This window comes from Acipenser ruthenus, chromosome 45, assembly GCF_902713425.1.
Source record: "Acipenser ruthenus chromosome 45, fAciRut3.2 maternal haplotype, whole genome shotgun sequence".
Taxonomy (NCBI): domain Eukaryota; kingdom Metazoa; phylum Chordata; class Actinopteri; order Acipenseriformes; family Acipenseridae; genus Acipenser; species Acipenser ruthenus.
Genome location: NC_081233.1, coordinates 3,033,044 through 3,051,579, shown reverse-complemented (window position 1 = coordinate 3,051,579; position 18,536 = coordinate 3,033,044). Strand labels below are relative to the sequence as shown.

The following is an 18,536-nucleotide window of genomic DNA, read 5'->3' as shown; positions in this document are numbered from 1 at the left end:
AAAATAAAGCACATTTAAATGAAGGGTGATAGTGTCCCAGGATACAACAGAGGAGTTCTACAGGTGCTGTTTGAAGAGGTGAGTCTTAAGGAGGCGCCGGAATGTGGTCAGGGACTGGGCAGTCCTGACATCTGTAGGAAGGTCATTCCACCACTGCGGAGCGAGGGTGGAGAAGGAGCGGGCTCTGGAGGCAGGGGAGCGTAGCGGAGGTAGAGCTAGTCTTCTAGTGCAGGCGGAGCGGAGAGGTCAAGTGGGGGTGTAGGGAGAGATGAGGGTCTGGAGGTAGCTGGGTGCAGTCTGGTCAAGGCATCTGTAGGCTAGTACAAGAGTCTTGAACTGGATGCGAGCGGTGATCGGGAGCCAGTGGAGTGAGCGGTGTAGTGGAGTAGCGTGGGCAAAGCGAGGCACAGAGAACACCAGGCGGGCAGCAGAGTTCTGGATGAGCTGGAGCGGACGGGTGGCGGACGCAGGGAGGCCAGCCAGGAGGGAGTTGCAGTAGTCTAGGTGGGAGAGTGCCAGGGCCTCGACCAGGAGCTGGGTGGAGCAGTTGGTGAGGAAGGGTTGGATACTTCATATGTTGCTCATGAAGAATCGGCAAGTGCGTGCCAGAGTGGAGATGTGCTTGGAATAAAAGAGGCAGGGGTCCAGGGTGACTCCGAGGTTCTTAGCTGAGGAGGGAGAGAGTGTGGTAGATTCCAGAGGAACAGAGATAGAGAGATCGGAGGAGGGGAAAGAACAGGAGGTCAGATTTAGAGAGGTTGAGTTTGAGGTGATGTGAGTGCATCCAGGAGGAGATAGCAGACAGCCGGTTCTGTTGTTGCTATTTTAATCACTTCTTTGCTAAACCTTGTATTAACTAAGGGAGTGGGATCCCTCGGGCTCTGGGGTACTCCATTATTTATACAGGCAAAAGGTTGACATAGCTTTGATTCAAGAAATACATTGATAGCCATGTGAGCAGGCTGGTTGTAGGGGTGACGTCAGGCCAGAAAGAAACAGACAGGCAGTACTGGCAGGTGAAACTGAAATGCTGCAGCACTCAGTGTGGTTAAAAAAACACAGAAAATAAAAGCTTGAACAAAACAAAATACGGCACTTGAGGCCAAAATAAATAGACAAACAAAACGGACCAACACAAACAGTGGACAAACAAACACGGGAAGTCCAAATAAACAAGTATCGTGCTGGTCCTACTAGCACACAATAGCAAACGTTATGATATTATTATTATTATTATTATTATTATTATTTTACTTCTCCTCTCGTTTTCCACTCACCGAACACCCCACCCCGAGTGAGTGAAACGTGCATCTATATATACTGTTGTGCCAGGATTCAATTACTAATTAATTATTCACTTTAATCCCAGCACGTGAACTCATTTGTGCAATCCCATGCTCACATACTTTATCTGCACGTGAAGTGATTATGCATCCCCGTGCCTAAATACAACTATATATTTTAAGTTGTGTTACACAGACCCATTTATATCCCATGCACCGACATCTATAAAGCAACATTAACACATAACACATAACACACACATGGGTGGGGCACACTGCCACAAGCCAATAGATGCATTTTGATTTCAAATCCAAAACCGAATCTTGGATTCGGTGCATCCCTACTTGTTATGGAGGCTGTGTGGTCCAGTGGTAAAGAAAAGGGCTTGTAACCAGAAGGTCCCCGGTTCAAATCCCACCTCAGCCACTCACTCATTGTGTGACCCTGAGCAAGTCACTTAACCTCCTTGTGCTCCGTCTTTCGGGTGAGACGTAGTTGTAAGTGACTCTGCAGCTGATGCATAGTTCACACACCCTAGTCTCTGTAAGTCTGCTAAATAAACAAATAATAATATCAGTGAACAAGAAGAGGGTGGAACGGCAGAAGACTAGAAGGGGAACTGCGGCTCCTGACTTTACACCTTTTAAATGACCTGCGACTGCATATAAGCCGTCTTTGATGGCGTTTCCCCTTGTATGTCCCGGAAATGTGATGAACACGTTAAGAAATCTCTTTAGGGCGAGATAGACTCTTCAGACTGCACGGCATGCAGCGGATTTGCCGATATTTTCAGCATCGCAAACTGAGTATAGGAATGTGCCACTAACAAAAAAGCACAGCCATGTGCATATAGATTGTGTTACTGTCAACGCATGGCTGCGCCGGGTGGGATGGGCAATGTATGGCTCAAGTAGATTGATTAGGTAAATGATATCTTGCCGACCAAATCTATAGCGCTCAAACACAAAAACATCTGAATGATGCAAAGGATCTCTCAGTACTCTTCCCCTACGAAAAGCTAATCTAATTAACCTCTTACGCCCTCCTGTCCCGCGGGCGGTACACGGTACTGCAATTACACATTATATTTCATAAATAATTTGTAATATTATTAAAAAAGCAAAACAGAAAAAAAAGATGACTCAATATCAAAATCGTTGTTTTCCTACCGTCAAACAGCGAAGGAATTTTTCGAATCCGTCATTTCACTGCTGAGATATCCCCTTGTTAATGTGGCTAGAACCCCAGGCTCCAAAAACAACTGCGATCGACTAGCTGTGCGTTTTGCTGCTCTGGTCTTACAACTATCTGATGATGGTGAAATCTCCCTGATCACGTTGTAGGGGAGGTCACAAGCTGTCCAAGCATACCTCGACTCTGCCCAATCCATCACAGAGTAATCGATGTGGGAAGTAAACATAGCCACATCTATTGCAAGCAAGCGCACAGCAGTACGCACAACCGTTCACGGTTTCTTAACATTTTCTGATCATTTTTCAATTTGTAAAATTTGTAAAATCGAACAAAATGTGCAGCAGTGTTCCAAAGCATCCCAAACGAAGTCGATTCAGTCTTTCTGAAGTTTTGGAGGAGTGAAAGTGACGGCGTAAATGATCCAACTTTCTGGGTTGGAGAGCGCTGATTCAATGTCTGAAGCATGGGCGTGTTCGCTGATTCAATGTCTGAAGCATGGTGTGTTTAGCAAACTTTTTTTTTATAATTCCATGATTACAAGGAGTCATGTTACTCACCTAGAGACAGTGTAAGTTTTATTAGCCTTTCAAGATAAGCTGTCTGCCTGCCCCAACAATCACTCACTCAGTTCCTTTGTTTGCCACATGTCAATCAAAGTAAAGATGAAAGGAACTGAGGTGTTTTTAGTCTGGCAGCTTGATTTGAGAGCAGCCAAGTTCTCTGCAATCTCATTATTACACCGTGTAACAATTTTTTTTTTTTTTTTGGTTCCTGGGTAGTAAGTGTTATTTCCTAATTGCTTATGCCTCAAAAGTATAGAAAATGGCTATTATTCCCCACAAACTTTGCTTTTGTGACCAGGACAGTGATATTTTGAAATTTACCTATTTTCCAGAACATTCCAGATAGATTCAGTGCTGAGTAAACTTGGAGTAACTTCTAGAACTTTCTAGAACTTTCCAGTAATATAAATAGTAGTATAAATACAGGGGCCTTAAGCCCACCAGTTCAGTTTAGTTCCAGCTGCCTAAGTGGATACATATCTGCATTTTTCTGAGATGGCATCAAGAGGCTGCAAGCATCCGGCAGATGCATTTTGCTATGTCTGTGGCCAATTTATCAAGACAAGAGCGAAAAAGTACTCCGTGGAAGCATCTGCTAAGATGTGTGAGGCCTACAAGGCATATTTCGGCATGCCTGTCGGGGATCAAGACAAACCCTGGGCACCTCATTTCACCTGCGAGCACTGCAAAAAAAACTCTGGAAGGTAAGATGGACAATTGTTGCTCGGAATTTTATGTTATAAAATTTGAGGGGAAAAGAGAGCCATGAAGTTCGCTATCCCAAGAATTTGGCGGGAACCCACTGACCACTCAAGCAACTGCTACTTCTGCATGGTGGACCCTTCCAAACGTCGGACTGGCAAGAATGCACCTGCTATCACGTATCCGGACCTTCCTTCATCCATCGCCCCGGTGCCACACTGCCATGAGCTCCCCGTACCCACTCCTCCGGAGAGAGAGCAGCCGTCTTTAGAAGAGAGCAGCAAGTCAGAGTGCGAGGAAGACGTTGTAGATCCAGATGACAATTTCAGAGGTGGAGCTGAGGAAAGAAACCCATACTACCCCAACCAAAAAGACCTCAACGACTTGATTAGAGATCTTGGTCTCACCAAGTCCAATGCCGAGCTTTTGACGTCTAGGCTCAAGCAGTGGAACTTGTTGGATGAAAGTGTGCAAGTCGCAGATCAGAGGAAGCGTCACCAACCTTTTTCCAGCTTCTTCACCCGTCAAGATGGGCTCTGCTTCTGCCACAATGTGACCAGTCTGTTCGAGGCAATCGGAATCGCCTGTAACCAGAATGAGTGGCGCCTCTTCATTGACAGCTCATCCAGGAGCCTCAAAGCCGTGCTGCTCCATAATGGTAACAAGTACCGGTCTCTTCCCCTGGCTCACTCGGTGCACCTCAAAGAGGATTACAACAGCATCAAGACCTTGCTGGACGCCTTGAAGTATGATGAGTACGGCGGGGAGGTCATAGGAGACTTCAAAATGGTGGCATTCCTGATGGGTCTCCAAGGCGGTTTTACCAAGTTTCCCTGCTATCTTTGCCTTTGGGACAGCAGGGACACCAAGGCGCACTACCACAGGCGGGACTGGCCACAGCGGACCGAGTTCTCTGTGGGGAGGAACAACGTCAAGTGGGAGCCACTGGTGGACCCCTGGAAGGTGCTGATGCCACCACTGCACATCAAATTGGGCCTTATGAAACAATTTGTTGGAGCTCTAGATAAGGAGTCGGCAGCCTTCAAGTACCTTCAAGACTTCTTCCCTAAGCTGTCTGAGGCAAAGGTCAAAGCCGGTGTCTTCGTCGGACCACAGATAAAGAAGATCCTGGAGTGCAATGAATTCCCCAAGAAGCTCACTAGTAAGGAGAAAGCGGCTTGGAACAGCTTTGTCGCAGTGGTTCGGGGCTTCCTGGGCAATCACATGGCCGAAAACTATGTGGAGCTGGTTGAGACTCTGGTGAAGAACTACGGCACAATGGGCTGTAGGATGTCCCTCAAAGTCCATATCCTTGATGCTCATCTTGATAAATTCAAGGAGAACATGGGAGCGTACTCAGAGGAGCAATTTGAGGCATAAGCAATTAGGAAATAACACTTACTACCCAGGAACAAAAATTGTGTTACATAGTGTTATTAGTATTACACTATGTAACACAATTTTTGTTCCTGAGTAGTAAGTGTTATTTCCTAATTGCTTATGCCTCAAAAATATAGAAAATGGCTATTATTCCCCACAAACTTTGCTTTTGTGACCAGGACAGTGATATTTTGAAATTTACCTATTTCCAATGAGAAAACAGGCGAATTTGTGTATTTTCGTTCACATAAAGTCAGGAAAAAACAACATATGAATCCAAATTAACATGTATTTATACTAAAGTAATACAAAAATGACTACAAAAGATTTAGAAGTGAGTATTTTTTCGAGATTTACGATTATACTGTAAATCACTTTCACGAATCAGCCCCCAAATGTAGTCTCCCATCATGTTCTCGTTATACTGTCCTTGGTAGCTGCATTCAAAGTCTAGTATATACTGGTGGAAGCGCTCGCCTTGCTCCTCCGAGTACGCTCCCATGTTCTCCTTGAATTTATCAAGATGAGCATCAAGGACATGGGCTTTGAGGGACATCCTACAGCCCATTGTTCCGTAGTTCTTCACCAGAGTCTCAACCAGCTCCACATAGTTTTCGGCCTTGTGATTGCCCAGGAAGCCCCAAACCACTGCGACAAAGCTGTTCCAAGCTGCTTTCTCCTTACTAGTGAGCTTCTTGGGGAATTCATTGCACTCCAGGATCTTCTTTACTGTGGTACGACGAAGACACCGGCTTTGACCTTTGCCTCAGACAGCTTAGGGAAGAAGTCTTGAAGGTACTTGAAGGCTGCAGACTCCTTATCTAGAGCTCTGACAAATGGTTTCACAAGGCCCAATTTGATGTGCAGTGGTGGCATCAGCACCTTGCGGGGGTCCACCAGTGGCTCCCACTTGACGTTGTTCCTCCCCACAGAGAACTCGGTCCGCTGTGGCCAGTCCCGCCTGTGGTAGTGTGCCTTGGTGTCCCTGCTGTCCCAAAGGCAAAGATAGCAGGGAAACTTGGTAAAACCGCCTTGGAGACCCATCAGGAATGCCACCATTGCAGCCTCTTGATGCCATCTCAGAAAAATGCAGATATGTGTCCACTTAGGCAGCTGGAACTAAACTGAACTGGTGGGCTTAAGGCCCCTGTATTTATACTACTATTTATATTACTGGAAAGTTCTAGAAGTTACTCCAAGTTTACTCAGCACTGAATCTATCTGGAATGTTCTGGAAAATAGGTAAATTTCAAAATATCACTGTCCTGGTCACAAAAGCAAAGTTTGTGGGGAATAATAGCCATTTTCTATACTTTTGAGGCATAAGCAATTAGGAAATAACACTTACTACCCAGGAACCAAAAAAAAAAAAATTGTTACACAGTGTTATTATTGTAGACATTTAGCAGACACCTTTATCCAATAATCAATGTTCACCTCATTTTTGGAGAGGTTTGGAGAGGTTTGGGGACCCTTGTAAAAATTCCTGTAGAATTTGATCCCTTTGTTCAAACAGTTCCAATTTTTTACCCGATAGCAGACATGTTGGTGAAGCACTGGAAAAAAATCTGGCTCTCTTCATATGCTACAAGTTGAAAAAATGACTATAGAAAATAAAAAAATGAAAAGCGTTTGTTGTTTTTTTTATGTATTTTTTCTGGATATCTCCTTCCAGTGTGGTACTGAGTAAGACTTTTATCACACCTGAGGTTTTAGTCCTGATGCCCAAGGGGTTACCTTGAATTCAAGCCCTGAACCATGCCTGTGCTGTCTATGCTTTGAAAGATATTGGGATTTATTTAAGGGCACAGCCCCCCAGGTGGAAATTGCCTGTGAGGGGCTGGGGTTTTAATAGGTTTTAAATTTGCTCCTTGATCTACGGGATCTCAAAGGAAGGGTGCTGCCATTTTAGAGGGGTGTGTCAAGTGCTTTCATTGGGTAGAAGTACGAGGTTTTATACACAGATCCGGCTAACTAAGTTAGCCTGCGCTGAAGCAGGTTTAAGATTAAGGATGTGTTGCTATGGTAACTTAGTCGGCTAGACTTTAAGCTTGCTTCGAGGAACGGAAAAAGCCAGACTTCTGTCAAGTTATCCTGAGAGTTATCGCCTAACTCAGTTAGTCAGCTACGAGGAACACTGGAACAAGGCCCAGAAGCAGGATTTTCTGGCTCAGTTTAGATCAAAATGTACAGAATCTATTAATATTAATGTGGGCTTGGTAAACAATCGAGCAATGAGTTGTGCTGCTATCAAGGGTTTTATGTGTGGTAATGCAATTTTGGTATTCATCCCATCTAAAGTCAAAATTGCAATTGATATCTCAGATGGAGTCTAGCTGTAGCAACTTAGAAAACACTTTAAATTCTCATACAGTAGTGCTGTTGATCCAAAATTGAAGGCAGAACGGGCTGAATTGAATAATTTGTTAAAACAGAGGGTTGAATTTTGCATGCACTCTACCAAGCACAAATACTATACAGACAGTAGTAGACCATCTCACCTTCATGCTTTAAAGTTGAAACGCCAAGAGGGTAGATTTACCATTCCAAAAATCAGAGGGGCTGGTTTCTGATCCCAAAGTAATTAATGAAACCTTTCAATCCTTTTTTTTTTGTTAATTTTTACTCCTCTGACTACTCATCCACACCGGAGCGATGTCTTGCTTTTCTACAAAATCTCAACCTTCCCAGTATTTCTCCGGAAGATGCAATGATGCTGGAGGCTCCAATATTTCTAGATGACTTGTTACAGGCAGTTAAATCTACTAAAAGGGGCTGTTCTCCAGGAATCAATGGACTGCCTGTCGAATTTTAGCTGGCATTCTGGGATTTGCGAGGTCCGATTTGGCTTGATACAATAAATGCTGCAATTACATCTGGCGGTTTTCATTGAGATTGTAACACTACTTTGATCACTGTACTGCCCAAATCAGGCAAAGATCTTAGTGAGTGCGCCAACTATCGTATTAATGGCAACATAAAAATGTCCTCCCGGGGCATCCAGTAAAAGCACTCACGTGGAGAACAGGATGTGCACTATAGTCTGGACGTCGTGAGTTCCAGTCCAAGCTATTCCTTTGCCGACCGAGGATGCAAGCCCCCAGGGGGCGGCCAAGGATGTTGGCCAAGCTCCGCCCAAGGGAGGGAGGGCTAGGTCGGCCAGGATGTCCTCGGCTCACCGCACACCAGTGACCCCTATGGTCTGGCCGTGCACTTGTAGGCTTGCCTATAAGCCCCCAAGGCTGCGTTGTCCTCCGATGCTGTAGCTCTGGGTGGCTGCATGGTGAGTCTGCAGTGTGTAAAAAAAAAAGGGGGCAGCTAATTGCACACATTTTGGAGGACAGCGTGCATTTGTCTTCACCCCTCCTGAGTCAGCACAGGGGTGGTAGCGGTGAGTTGAGTTAAACAAAATAATTGGACACTACTAAATTAGGGAGAAAATAACAAAAAACAAATTGGCGACAACTAAATTTAAAAACATGTCCCACGTACTCTATCTGTCCCTAGTCCTACTATGTCAGAGGCATCAGTCTACAGGATAACATTTATGAATCACGCTCAATTTACATATTCATTAATTTTAGTTTTAGGTCCAATTTAAACACACAGCCTGGCACCACGAGCTGATTGCTGTGCTATCAGGAGGCTTACTGAAACAATAGAAATGTCAACAGACCGCTCACTTGAGGAATGCAGACTGATATAAAACTTAAATACATGTCTGCAAGTCCCGACTGATGAATACAAATAATACCGCAACACCTCATTGTTATAATAGGTTTTCTATGTAGCAGTGGATTTGTCCGCTCCTGGTTGGAATAGGTATGACAGTATTTTATCTCGCAGCTATGCAATGCTTTCTTTGTCAGGGTAATTAGTTCATATATTTAGGAAGCACAGCTCCGTATCTTAATATTTAAATTGAAATCCAAAAAACGGTCAAAATGACTGCCTTGCCCGCTCTAGTGTTAATCATGTTGTTTATTCTTTATCAGGGTTTTGTGTGCCTGTGTACAACCAGATCAGAACACACGTGTTTGTGGAAACTGTGAAGACCTGGTCTGACGCTCAGAGCTACTGTAGAGAGAAGCACACAGACCTGGCCACTGTGAGCAGCCAGGAAGAAGCAAATCAGCTCTTAAATATTACAGGAGCTTCTCTCGGGGATTCCTGGATCGGGCTGTATCGTGATGACACACAGAACTGGCAGTGGTCTAACAGCGATGATGTCATGTACTCCAACTGGAGGGCAGACGTCTTCTGTGCTTCAGTCAATTCAGAGGGAAAGTGGACTGATTTACCCTGCAACCATCGGAAAGCCTTCATGTGCTACAAAGGTAAAGACGTAATTGTTGCTATATTGCAATTAATTATTTAATTATTTTAGTTATTATAATTAAGCATCCCTGTGTGGGGAGCTTGCATGAGTTTGCAAATCCACTCACTCCTACAACTGCTAATATCTCATAAACTATTTCAGCTTGCAAATATTTTCAGTCAAAACCCTGAATCCAAGTTGCCCTTGAAAGGATACAAAAACATACGGTTATTAGATGTGTTTGTGTTTCAGAGGCAGTTCCAAAAAATACCTACATTTTTTTAGTGATAGATGGCTGAATCTATAACACTGTTTCCCCCCTCTGGTGAGGTGTAGGGCTGTCAGGTTTACCTTCCCCTCTGGGCTGGGGTTTGCTGTGTGAAGGCTGAAATCTTCTCTGGGAGTTCTGTGGCAGTTCATTTCTTTCAGATCCAGGAAAGTCAGGCTCTGCTTCATCTCCTAATCGAGTGCTGCTGGTATTGGGCCGGGTATCTGTATATTTCACCATACTCTCGGCCGCTTCCAGGATGGTGGGCATTGAGTTGTCTGCATTTACCACTGTGCTCATGGCAACTCTGACCTCTGCAGACAGGTTACGTATGAACAGCAGTTTGACGCTCTTGTCTACATTGTCCCCTGGATGTGCTTCACTTGCATAGTAAAGGAGTTTCAGCTCATTATAGAAGTCTCTCGGGTCCTCGTCCTTCTTACATTGTCTGAGACAGGCTGTGTGCAGGGATCGCTGTACTTGGAGTATTTCCCTGTTAAGGCAGTGCAGTTTCTCAAAGTTTTTCCGGGTCTCAGCTGACAATGTAGATGTCTACTCCAGTACTGTGTCTAAAAGTGTGAGAGAGAGCAGTCTGGCCTTATGCAGATCACTTGTCAGTCCCCAATCATTAATAATGTCCTGGATATGACTGGTGTAGTGGTTCTTTACTAAATTAATTCGCCACTGCCCAAGCTGGAACGAGGGTTGTTTTGAGAAGCACACAGTCCACTTTCCGTTTTCCCAAAAGCAATAAGGCAAGAACACTCGTGGAGATCCAGGGATTAGTTGCAACAAAATAATAGGATTTATTTTCCTTTAAATAAACAAATATTCTCAGAAGAACTTAAAGCATTTAGATAATTCCAACAAAATAGTAAGTGAGTGAGTGTGTATGGTCAAGACTAACAGTCTCACAAGGACTCCCCCCCCCCGTCTATTCAAACTTCCTCCCTTTATATCAATATCCCATTAGCAGTCACCACAGTGCCATGGAAGGGCAAAGGGGAGGGGAGCCATAAACAGGGAAGTATACTATACGCAATATTTCAACAATACATTAGTACTCTGTGTATTTCTTCTGTGTTACAAATAATCATATATATATAACTAATTGGCCCTAACTGGTGTGTCCCTCAGTGGTGATGCTCTTTTTAGCTGCTGATAGTTGACTCTAACTTGTGGTGTAAACCATTAGTTCTCAGTTCAGGTTGGCGTGCTTCACCATTGAGCATTGCAGAGTTGTAGACTGGGCTCTGGGCTCTCCACTGATTTGCCTTCTGGGTTGCGCAGTGTATTCAGGGAGTGAGGTCACGCTCTTAGCAGTGCTTGGAACAGTTTCTTGGAGACGTTGGTCTGTCCCGGAGCCATGTCACTTCCCTGTAGAGTTTTTACCGAGTCCTTTAGGCTCTCTGTCTCAGTATTGTTCACAATTGGAGAGGTTGTTTTAACTCCAATTAAAAGTATTTGAGTTGAAATCAGGTTCTGAAGACCCTTTTGGAGGCTGCAAATCTCTGCATTTGCTTTCTCGAGCTCCTCCTCTCCATGTTCTGGCTCTGCGTGGAGCCGGGGAGTTTCCTCCTCATGTTGCAGCAGCGTGCTGAGTGCTTTTTTTGATGCTCCATCTGTTGCTGGAGATCTTTGATCTGTTCTATAAATCCTCGGCTGCAGTGCTTAGTTCAAGTTCATCCACTCTCCTCTCCAATCTTTATATCAGAAGTAAGAGAAGTTAGAGTTTTTCTTCTGGACCATGTCCTTTTGGATTTCAACATCTTTGAGGGTCTGTCCCCATCGACAGCAGCATAGTGGCAACTCTGGACATAGATCTCATCTTTGGGGGTCTGTCGCCATCAACAGCAACATATTGGCAACTCTGAATGCAGATCTCATCTTTGAGGGTCTGTTGTCATCGACAGCAGCATAGTGGCAACTCTGAATGCAGATCTCATCTTTGAGGGTCTGTTGTCATCGACAGCAGCATAGTGGCAACTCTGGATGCAGATCTCATCTTTGGATTATTCTCACATTGTCTTGCTGATAGCCTTCCAGCTCAGCAGTATATTGACTTTGCCATTCGATCATCTCTAGCGAGTTGCTTGGTTCTTGAATTGCAGCATTGTAGAGGAGTGCAGATATCACCAGTTTAACTGACCTTTCCTATTCCTACATTATTATGACTAGAGGCTCTAGTGATTGTAAGGTAGGAGTTAGCACTCAGTATTCAATGAATCCTCATTGCTAACTTATTCTGTGTGTGTCTGTGTCTACCTGTGTGTCTTTGTGTGTGTCTGTGTGTGTGTGTATTTGTGTGTGTCTGTCACAAAAAATAGTCCTTCGTAAAGAACAGGGAATTTCTCTCCCCTGTTTATTTACAGATGAGCTTCTATGGGAATGTAAGTCTAGTTAAAAACATATTCATTCACTGTTCAGTTGTTGTCCTGTTGTAGTCTTGCAACGGAGACTACAAGATGAGACCAAAAAGAAACACATGAATAAATAAACATTCCACCAATGAAAGGTGTTATAATGTGTGCCACGCTTCCTGTGAATTATTCCTATATCGGGGATACCGGTTAGGGAATTACTTAAGGAATATTATACAGCAATAACGTGTGTGCTATTTACTGTACAATCATTGACTCGGTACATCACACACTCTGCATAATTAAATTAGGTTTTTAGAGCTTATTGATCTTTTCCTTAATGAGTAACTGGATTATTCCTAATGTTTGTCTCGAAATTAGTTAAATAATTTCTCCATGCCAGTCAAGAACAAAAAGACAAGAGAATTCCAGACTCGGATAACGATTGGTTACCTGACAATGTTCAAAGTTTCTGTACTTTGTGGTTCAACAGAAATAGTAAAGGATAATGCAAATAATGAAGATAATAACATCTTAATATGGACTATAGAAAATATTAAAACAGACAGTTAAATAATCAAGAGAATGGATGATATATATATATATATATATATATATATATATATATATATATATATATATATATATATATATATATATATATATATATATATCTCAAGGTAAAAAATACATACCTTTTGAATTTAAAAGCCTTTAAAAACTTTCCCACCCTCAATTTGAGGAAAAAATTAAACAACAAATAAATCTGCATTTCCAAAGATACAAGCTCCATTATGCTTGTGGTGCAAATACAATCCTCCCAAGGAACAAGTGCAGGGATGTCGTCCGGTTTAGTGCTGGCCTTTGGCAACCGCTCCGAATCGTGTTAGCTGTCTAATATCAACGTGAAGATGAAGCAGGCAACACATTCAAACAGCCAATATTCCATTAAACAACGTTTAATGAACTAACAAATAACATTCGAGTCCAAGCAACTTCTAGAGATTTCACTGTAAGAGATTCTCTTCTAATCTCCAGGCTATAGGGCACATCCTGCACTCCACACGGAGTGCCTTTACCGAAAGCACCCCTCGGGAGCCCCCATTGGTTTACCCTTTTAACCCCATTTAGACCCTCTGATTGATTCTCATATTATTGATTCTCATTGAACACCGAAACAGGAGTAAATTAGCTAACTAAAAAATATACTTCTGGCGTAACAAGTTTCTGAGAATTTGCCCTTTATTTTTAAATAACACAAAGATGTCCTTGACTGTAGACAGGATGCAGTTTGTGTTCAATTGTAGGATTGATAAACACACAGTTTGTTTTGGGTTTAGAGCCAGCTCACCTCCACAGCTCCCAGCCTCTCATCTGCTTTTTGTGTTCACAGAGACCAGCACCATCCCTGAGAGATACACCCTGATTCAACAACTGAGAACCTGGACCGAAGCTCAGCAGTACTGTAGAGAACACCACACCGACCTCGTCAGTATAAAGAATGCCAGTGAAAATGAAGACCTAGTGAAGAAAGCACAGGGCACGCCCTTCTGGATGGGCCTGTTCAATGAGCCCTGGAAGTGGTCACACCTGGGGGATAACAACTACACATTTCACAACTGGTACTTCTGGGAACCAAACAATTGGAAAGGCAATGAGAACTGTGTGGCGATGAGTAAGACTGGTGAATGGCTCGACACTGGCTGCAACAACTGGTTCTACTTCTTCTGCTGTGAGGGTGAGGATCCTGTTCAGACTGTGTTCTCATTTAATTCAGTATAAACCTTCAGGTTCAGGGGCGAGAAGCATTAAAAAAAATACACAAGTTATTTACGAGGTTTGCAACCGCCCCGCCCCCCGCCCCCAAGCCTGGAAGCATTAAAAAATACACAAGCGTTATTTATGAGGTTTATATAATAATATATGCAATTGCGTGTTTTTTTTTATTTCTTTTTTGCATGGCCCTCGAGCTATACCGTAGTTATGCCAGGAGCGAGCAACGTCAAAGCATTCAGTGCACTGTAATGTGCCACAGCTGAAGTAAAACCACTGCTGTTAAAAGAAAATACACAATTATAGTTTTTGCTAAGTCTTTATGATCTTGCATAAATTGTTACTTGTGGATTTTGTTTGAGAAGACAGAATTGGATCAGATTTATTTGTTGGTTTTATTAAACATTGGTGTTCGTGCGGTGTATTGGAGATATGCTGTTACTGTTTTGTTATTCGTGTGTCATGTCTGAAGTGTTTACCGTATGTAGGTGCTTAAGATGAACACAACATGAGTTGTTAACACTGACAAAACCCGACCGGTTTCATGACAATGAACACCAGTAATTATTTAATCAGGTTTCAGCTTTGCCCACCCCAAGGTTTTGCTGAATTGGCACCACTGCCTGGGAGACCTGGTCACGGAGGGAGACGCTGCAGCTCCTGGGAGACCTGGTCACGGAGGGAGACGCTGCAGCTCCTGGGAGATCTGGTCAGGGAGGGAGACGCTACAACTCTTGGGAGACCTGGTCATGGAGGGAGACGCTGCAGCTCCTGGGAGATCTGGTCACAGAGGGAGACGCTGCAGCTCCTGGGAGATCTGGTCATGGAGGGAGACGCTGCAGCTCCTGGGAGACCTGGTCACAGAGGGAGAGCGACACATGTCACAAGGGCTGAATTACAGGGAGAACGTTGTATCGACTGCAGGCTGGTGTACAAATTCAGTGAGACAGCCGAGGCCCTCAAACAGAGCTGGATATTGATGAGACCAAGGAGCTGAGACATGAAAAACATTCAAACCGGCCGAGTCAGCGAGTTTAAAATCCAGACCCTGAAGCAAGTCTAGTCCCGTCAGGTTGGCAGCAGCAGCTGAGACGTAGAAGAGGGCAGAGGGTGCAGCACGCGTCTTGTAACGCACTGGCAGACAGACAGATCCTATAACAGCAATGGGAGTGTGGCCATACCCAGAGATGAGACGGGAGGTTTCTGCAGAGGCACATGAGAAAAATATCTCTCATAAGTGGACTTGTTCAGCAGTGACACTACAGGGCCTGTGTGAGCCAGCAGTGGAAGCAGCACAGCACCACATTGTGTGAACACTGTTGATTTCTGCATCATGGCATTAATAGAAACGGGTGCAGGGCGTTCTGATCCAGGCGGTGGAGAAGGCGGTGGAGCCTGCCCTGAGCGGCACCAGAGGGCAAAATGGTTGGGTTTGTTGCATTTTCTACAATGCTGACCCTGTGCTGGGCAAGAGGCAACACATGTTTCAACACCTGTTTCATGTCTGGTATACTGTAATACACAAGATTGAGTAACTCAAGACTGGATTTTTATTGTGTTTATCAATCAGACCAACATGTCTGTTCGCTCATTTACGACTGCCGCAAAACCGTTGCTGTCTGTTTACGATTACCGTGGCGAAGGTTCTCAAAGTAATAGCAGTTCGGAATCACTGCTGTAATGCGACACTAAATATGACACAGGCTCTCTTGTATCTGACCAGCCCTGCTGGTTTGTGCTGCTTGGGGTGGCATTTGTGTCCCATGTTACTCAGACTGCCTGCTTCCTTACTGGAATCCCTGAGTGGATAAGCATCCCCTCTTCTAAAACAGTCAATAGATTTTAATAAGGAAGCCGCCCCACAAGTGCAATGGCCCTCCAGTCCTTATCCATGTATAATGCACAATGACTGGGTGGGATATCTGCTCTTCATTGCACCTCTTCAGTGGGTTTCTGCAATGGTGACTGTCCAGACAGGGATCACACTGAATGCTTGTGGCAATGTGCCCCGCCCCTGTGTGCATATTATGTGTTGTATGTTGCGTGCGTGTGTTAATGTTGGTGTATAGTCATTGGTACACGGGATATAAACGGGTCTGTGTTTCACGTGTATTTAAAAAGTGTAGATTTGTATTTAGGCACGAGGAGAGCACAAATCACTTCACGTGCTTGTTAAATGTAATATGTAAGCATGGGGTTGCACAGAATTAATTCACGTGCTGGGATTCAAGTGAATAATTAATTAGTAATTGAATCCCAGCACAACAGTATATATAGATGCACATTTCTGTCACTCGGGGTTGGGTGTTCGAGAGTGGAGAACGGGTGAGGAGGAGGAGGAAAGTAAATATAAAGTGAAATAATCTAGAAGTGTTTGTACTCACCGTGTTTGTTTGTCTCTCCGTGCACCGTTTGTTAAGTGTTTAGTACGTTTTGTTTGTCTATTTATTTTGGCGCAAGTGCCGTGTCCAGTGTTTTTGTCTGTTCAAACCTTTTATTTTCTGTTCTGTTTAATTATTAAATGCTGAGCGCAATCACGCGCTCAGCTTCACCAAACCACATCTCTCTGTTTATTTATTTCCTGGCTCTGGTCTGACACCACCCACTCCGGCCGTCTTTGTGACAATGCTGTACCAGTCTTGGCACTCCCGATGATGTATTCAGGTTAAGAACATGGTTTAAAATCCCGCTGCCCTCATTATAGAGTCAGTGGAGTTCGACCCTGGGGCGCTATTTGGACCTATTTGTGCGCTGTATCAGTATTGCTAATTCTGTAGAAACCAACTTGCTCAACACATGACCTGTACTGGAACCTTGTTGCCATGGAGACATTCAAATCTCCCTGCTTTGTATCTGCAATAACAACAGGTGTGCGCTGCAGCCCTGCTAATCAAATCAGATGTTTTAACTACTGCAATGTGAGCAGCTCAGTTAAAGAAATGAAAAAACCAAACCAGAGCAAAGTATACTTGCGGCTTGGTTATACAAACACAGCATGATCGCTGCACTTCATATATTTATACAAACACAGCATGATCGCTGCACTTCATATATTTATACAAACACAGCATGATCGCTGCACTTCATATATTTATACAAACACAGCATGATCGCTGCACTTCATATATTTATACAAACACAGCATGATCGCTGCACTTCATATATTTATACAAACACAGCATGATCGCTGCACTGCATATATTTATACAAACACAGCATGATCGCTGCACTTCATATATTTATACAAACACAGCATGATTGCTGCACTTCATATATTTATACAAACACAGCATGATCGCTGCACTTCATATATTTATACAAACACAGCATGATCGCTGCACTTCATATATTTTCTTTACTATGAAACTTTGCAGCTCCTTCCAGCACCGCGCTCCCCTATGCTGGTCTGCAGGTGTGAGAGTCGCTCAGGGCTCTCTGTGCTGGACACAGTGTTCTTTCAGGTGTGAGAGTCACTCGGGGCTCTCTGTGCTGGACACAGTGTTCTTTCAGGTGTGAGAGTCACTCAGGGCTCTCTGTGCTGGACACAGTGTTCTTTCAGGTGTGAGAGTCACTCAGGGCTCTCTGTGCTGGACACAATGTTCTTTCAGGTGTGAGAGTCACTCAGGGCTCTCTGTGCTGGACACAGTGTTCTTTCAGGTGTGAGAGTCACTCAGGGCTCTCTGTGCTGGACACAGTGATCTTTCTTTCTAACTTATTGTAGTCATCCTTTTGAACTTTTAAAAATCACAAAACAACAATTTTAATGGTAACTAAGGACAGTGCTGCCAGAATTAAAATGCATCCCTCAGGGACTAGACTACTCCTCTAACAAGTACAGGGACAGAAGCATTATCTGTTAACATACTTCCATATTAATACATCCATAACTTCTTATACACCAAATCCTAGGAGATTTCCATTACACAAGAGTAGATATTAAAACTTCATGCTGATTTGAACTCGGCTCTCGCCAAGATAAGCACCAACTAAGACGTAGCTTTACAGTAAACTAATGTGATCCATGTGTGTCTCCATCCATTTACGTTTCCTTCCATATGATGATGTAGATATCCTTCTGTCTGGTGTTAATGGCTGAAGTGTAATGCTGGCTCCAGGGATCAGCTTATTTTGCCTCCCTGGAGCATCAGCACACACAACGGCTGCGATGCTGGCTCCGGGGATCAACCACAGTGCGATCTCCCCAGCGCATCAGCATGACAACCGTCTGGATTGAGCTAAGTAGGGTACATCTCTGTGGTTTTCAAGTGGGCACCTTCCATCCTCAGTGGTTCGTCGACTAGCCCACAACACCTCAAGATGGCTTGACGGTGATTCTGGTGTGCTACAAATCCTCGACAACCCACTTCCACTGGGTAAACCCGAACTCTCCATCCTCGCTGTTCCGCTTCAGTGGCTAGTTGAGCATACCGCAGTTTCTTCCTCTCATATGCCTCATCTACAGCATCCTCCCATGGCACTGTTAACTCTACCAGGTGAACAAGGCGTGCTGATCCAGACCACAAGACAATATCTGGTCGAAGGTTAGTGGTGGCAATCTCAGGTAGAAAAATAAGCCGTTGTCCAACATCTGCCAGCATTTTCCAGTCTCTAGCAGCTTCCAGTTGTCCTGGGCGAGGATTGGTTTTAACACCTTTTCTTGGTGGTTGCTCTCCTGGGCGGAGGAATGTTGTCTT

The 18,536-nt window shown here is 44.0% G+C and overlaps 1 protein-coding gene across 1 annotated transcript in view; it reads left to right on the top strand.

The window, feature by feature from the left end:
- LOC131720850 (macrophage mannose receptor 1-like) overlaps positions 1 to 18,536 on the top strand; it is a 67,595-nt gene that overhangs the window by 32,473 nt on the left and 16,586 nt on the right. Inside the window, exons 3-4 of the mRNA XM_059013040.1 lie at positions 9,119 to 9,460; positions 13,463 to 13,807. Of these exons, the coding sequence (XP_058869023.1) occupies positions 9,119 to 9,460; positions 13,463 to 13,807 (687 nt within the window). The remainder of the gene's footprint in view (positions 1 to 9,118; positions 9,461 to 13,462; positions 13,808 to 18,536) is intronic.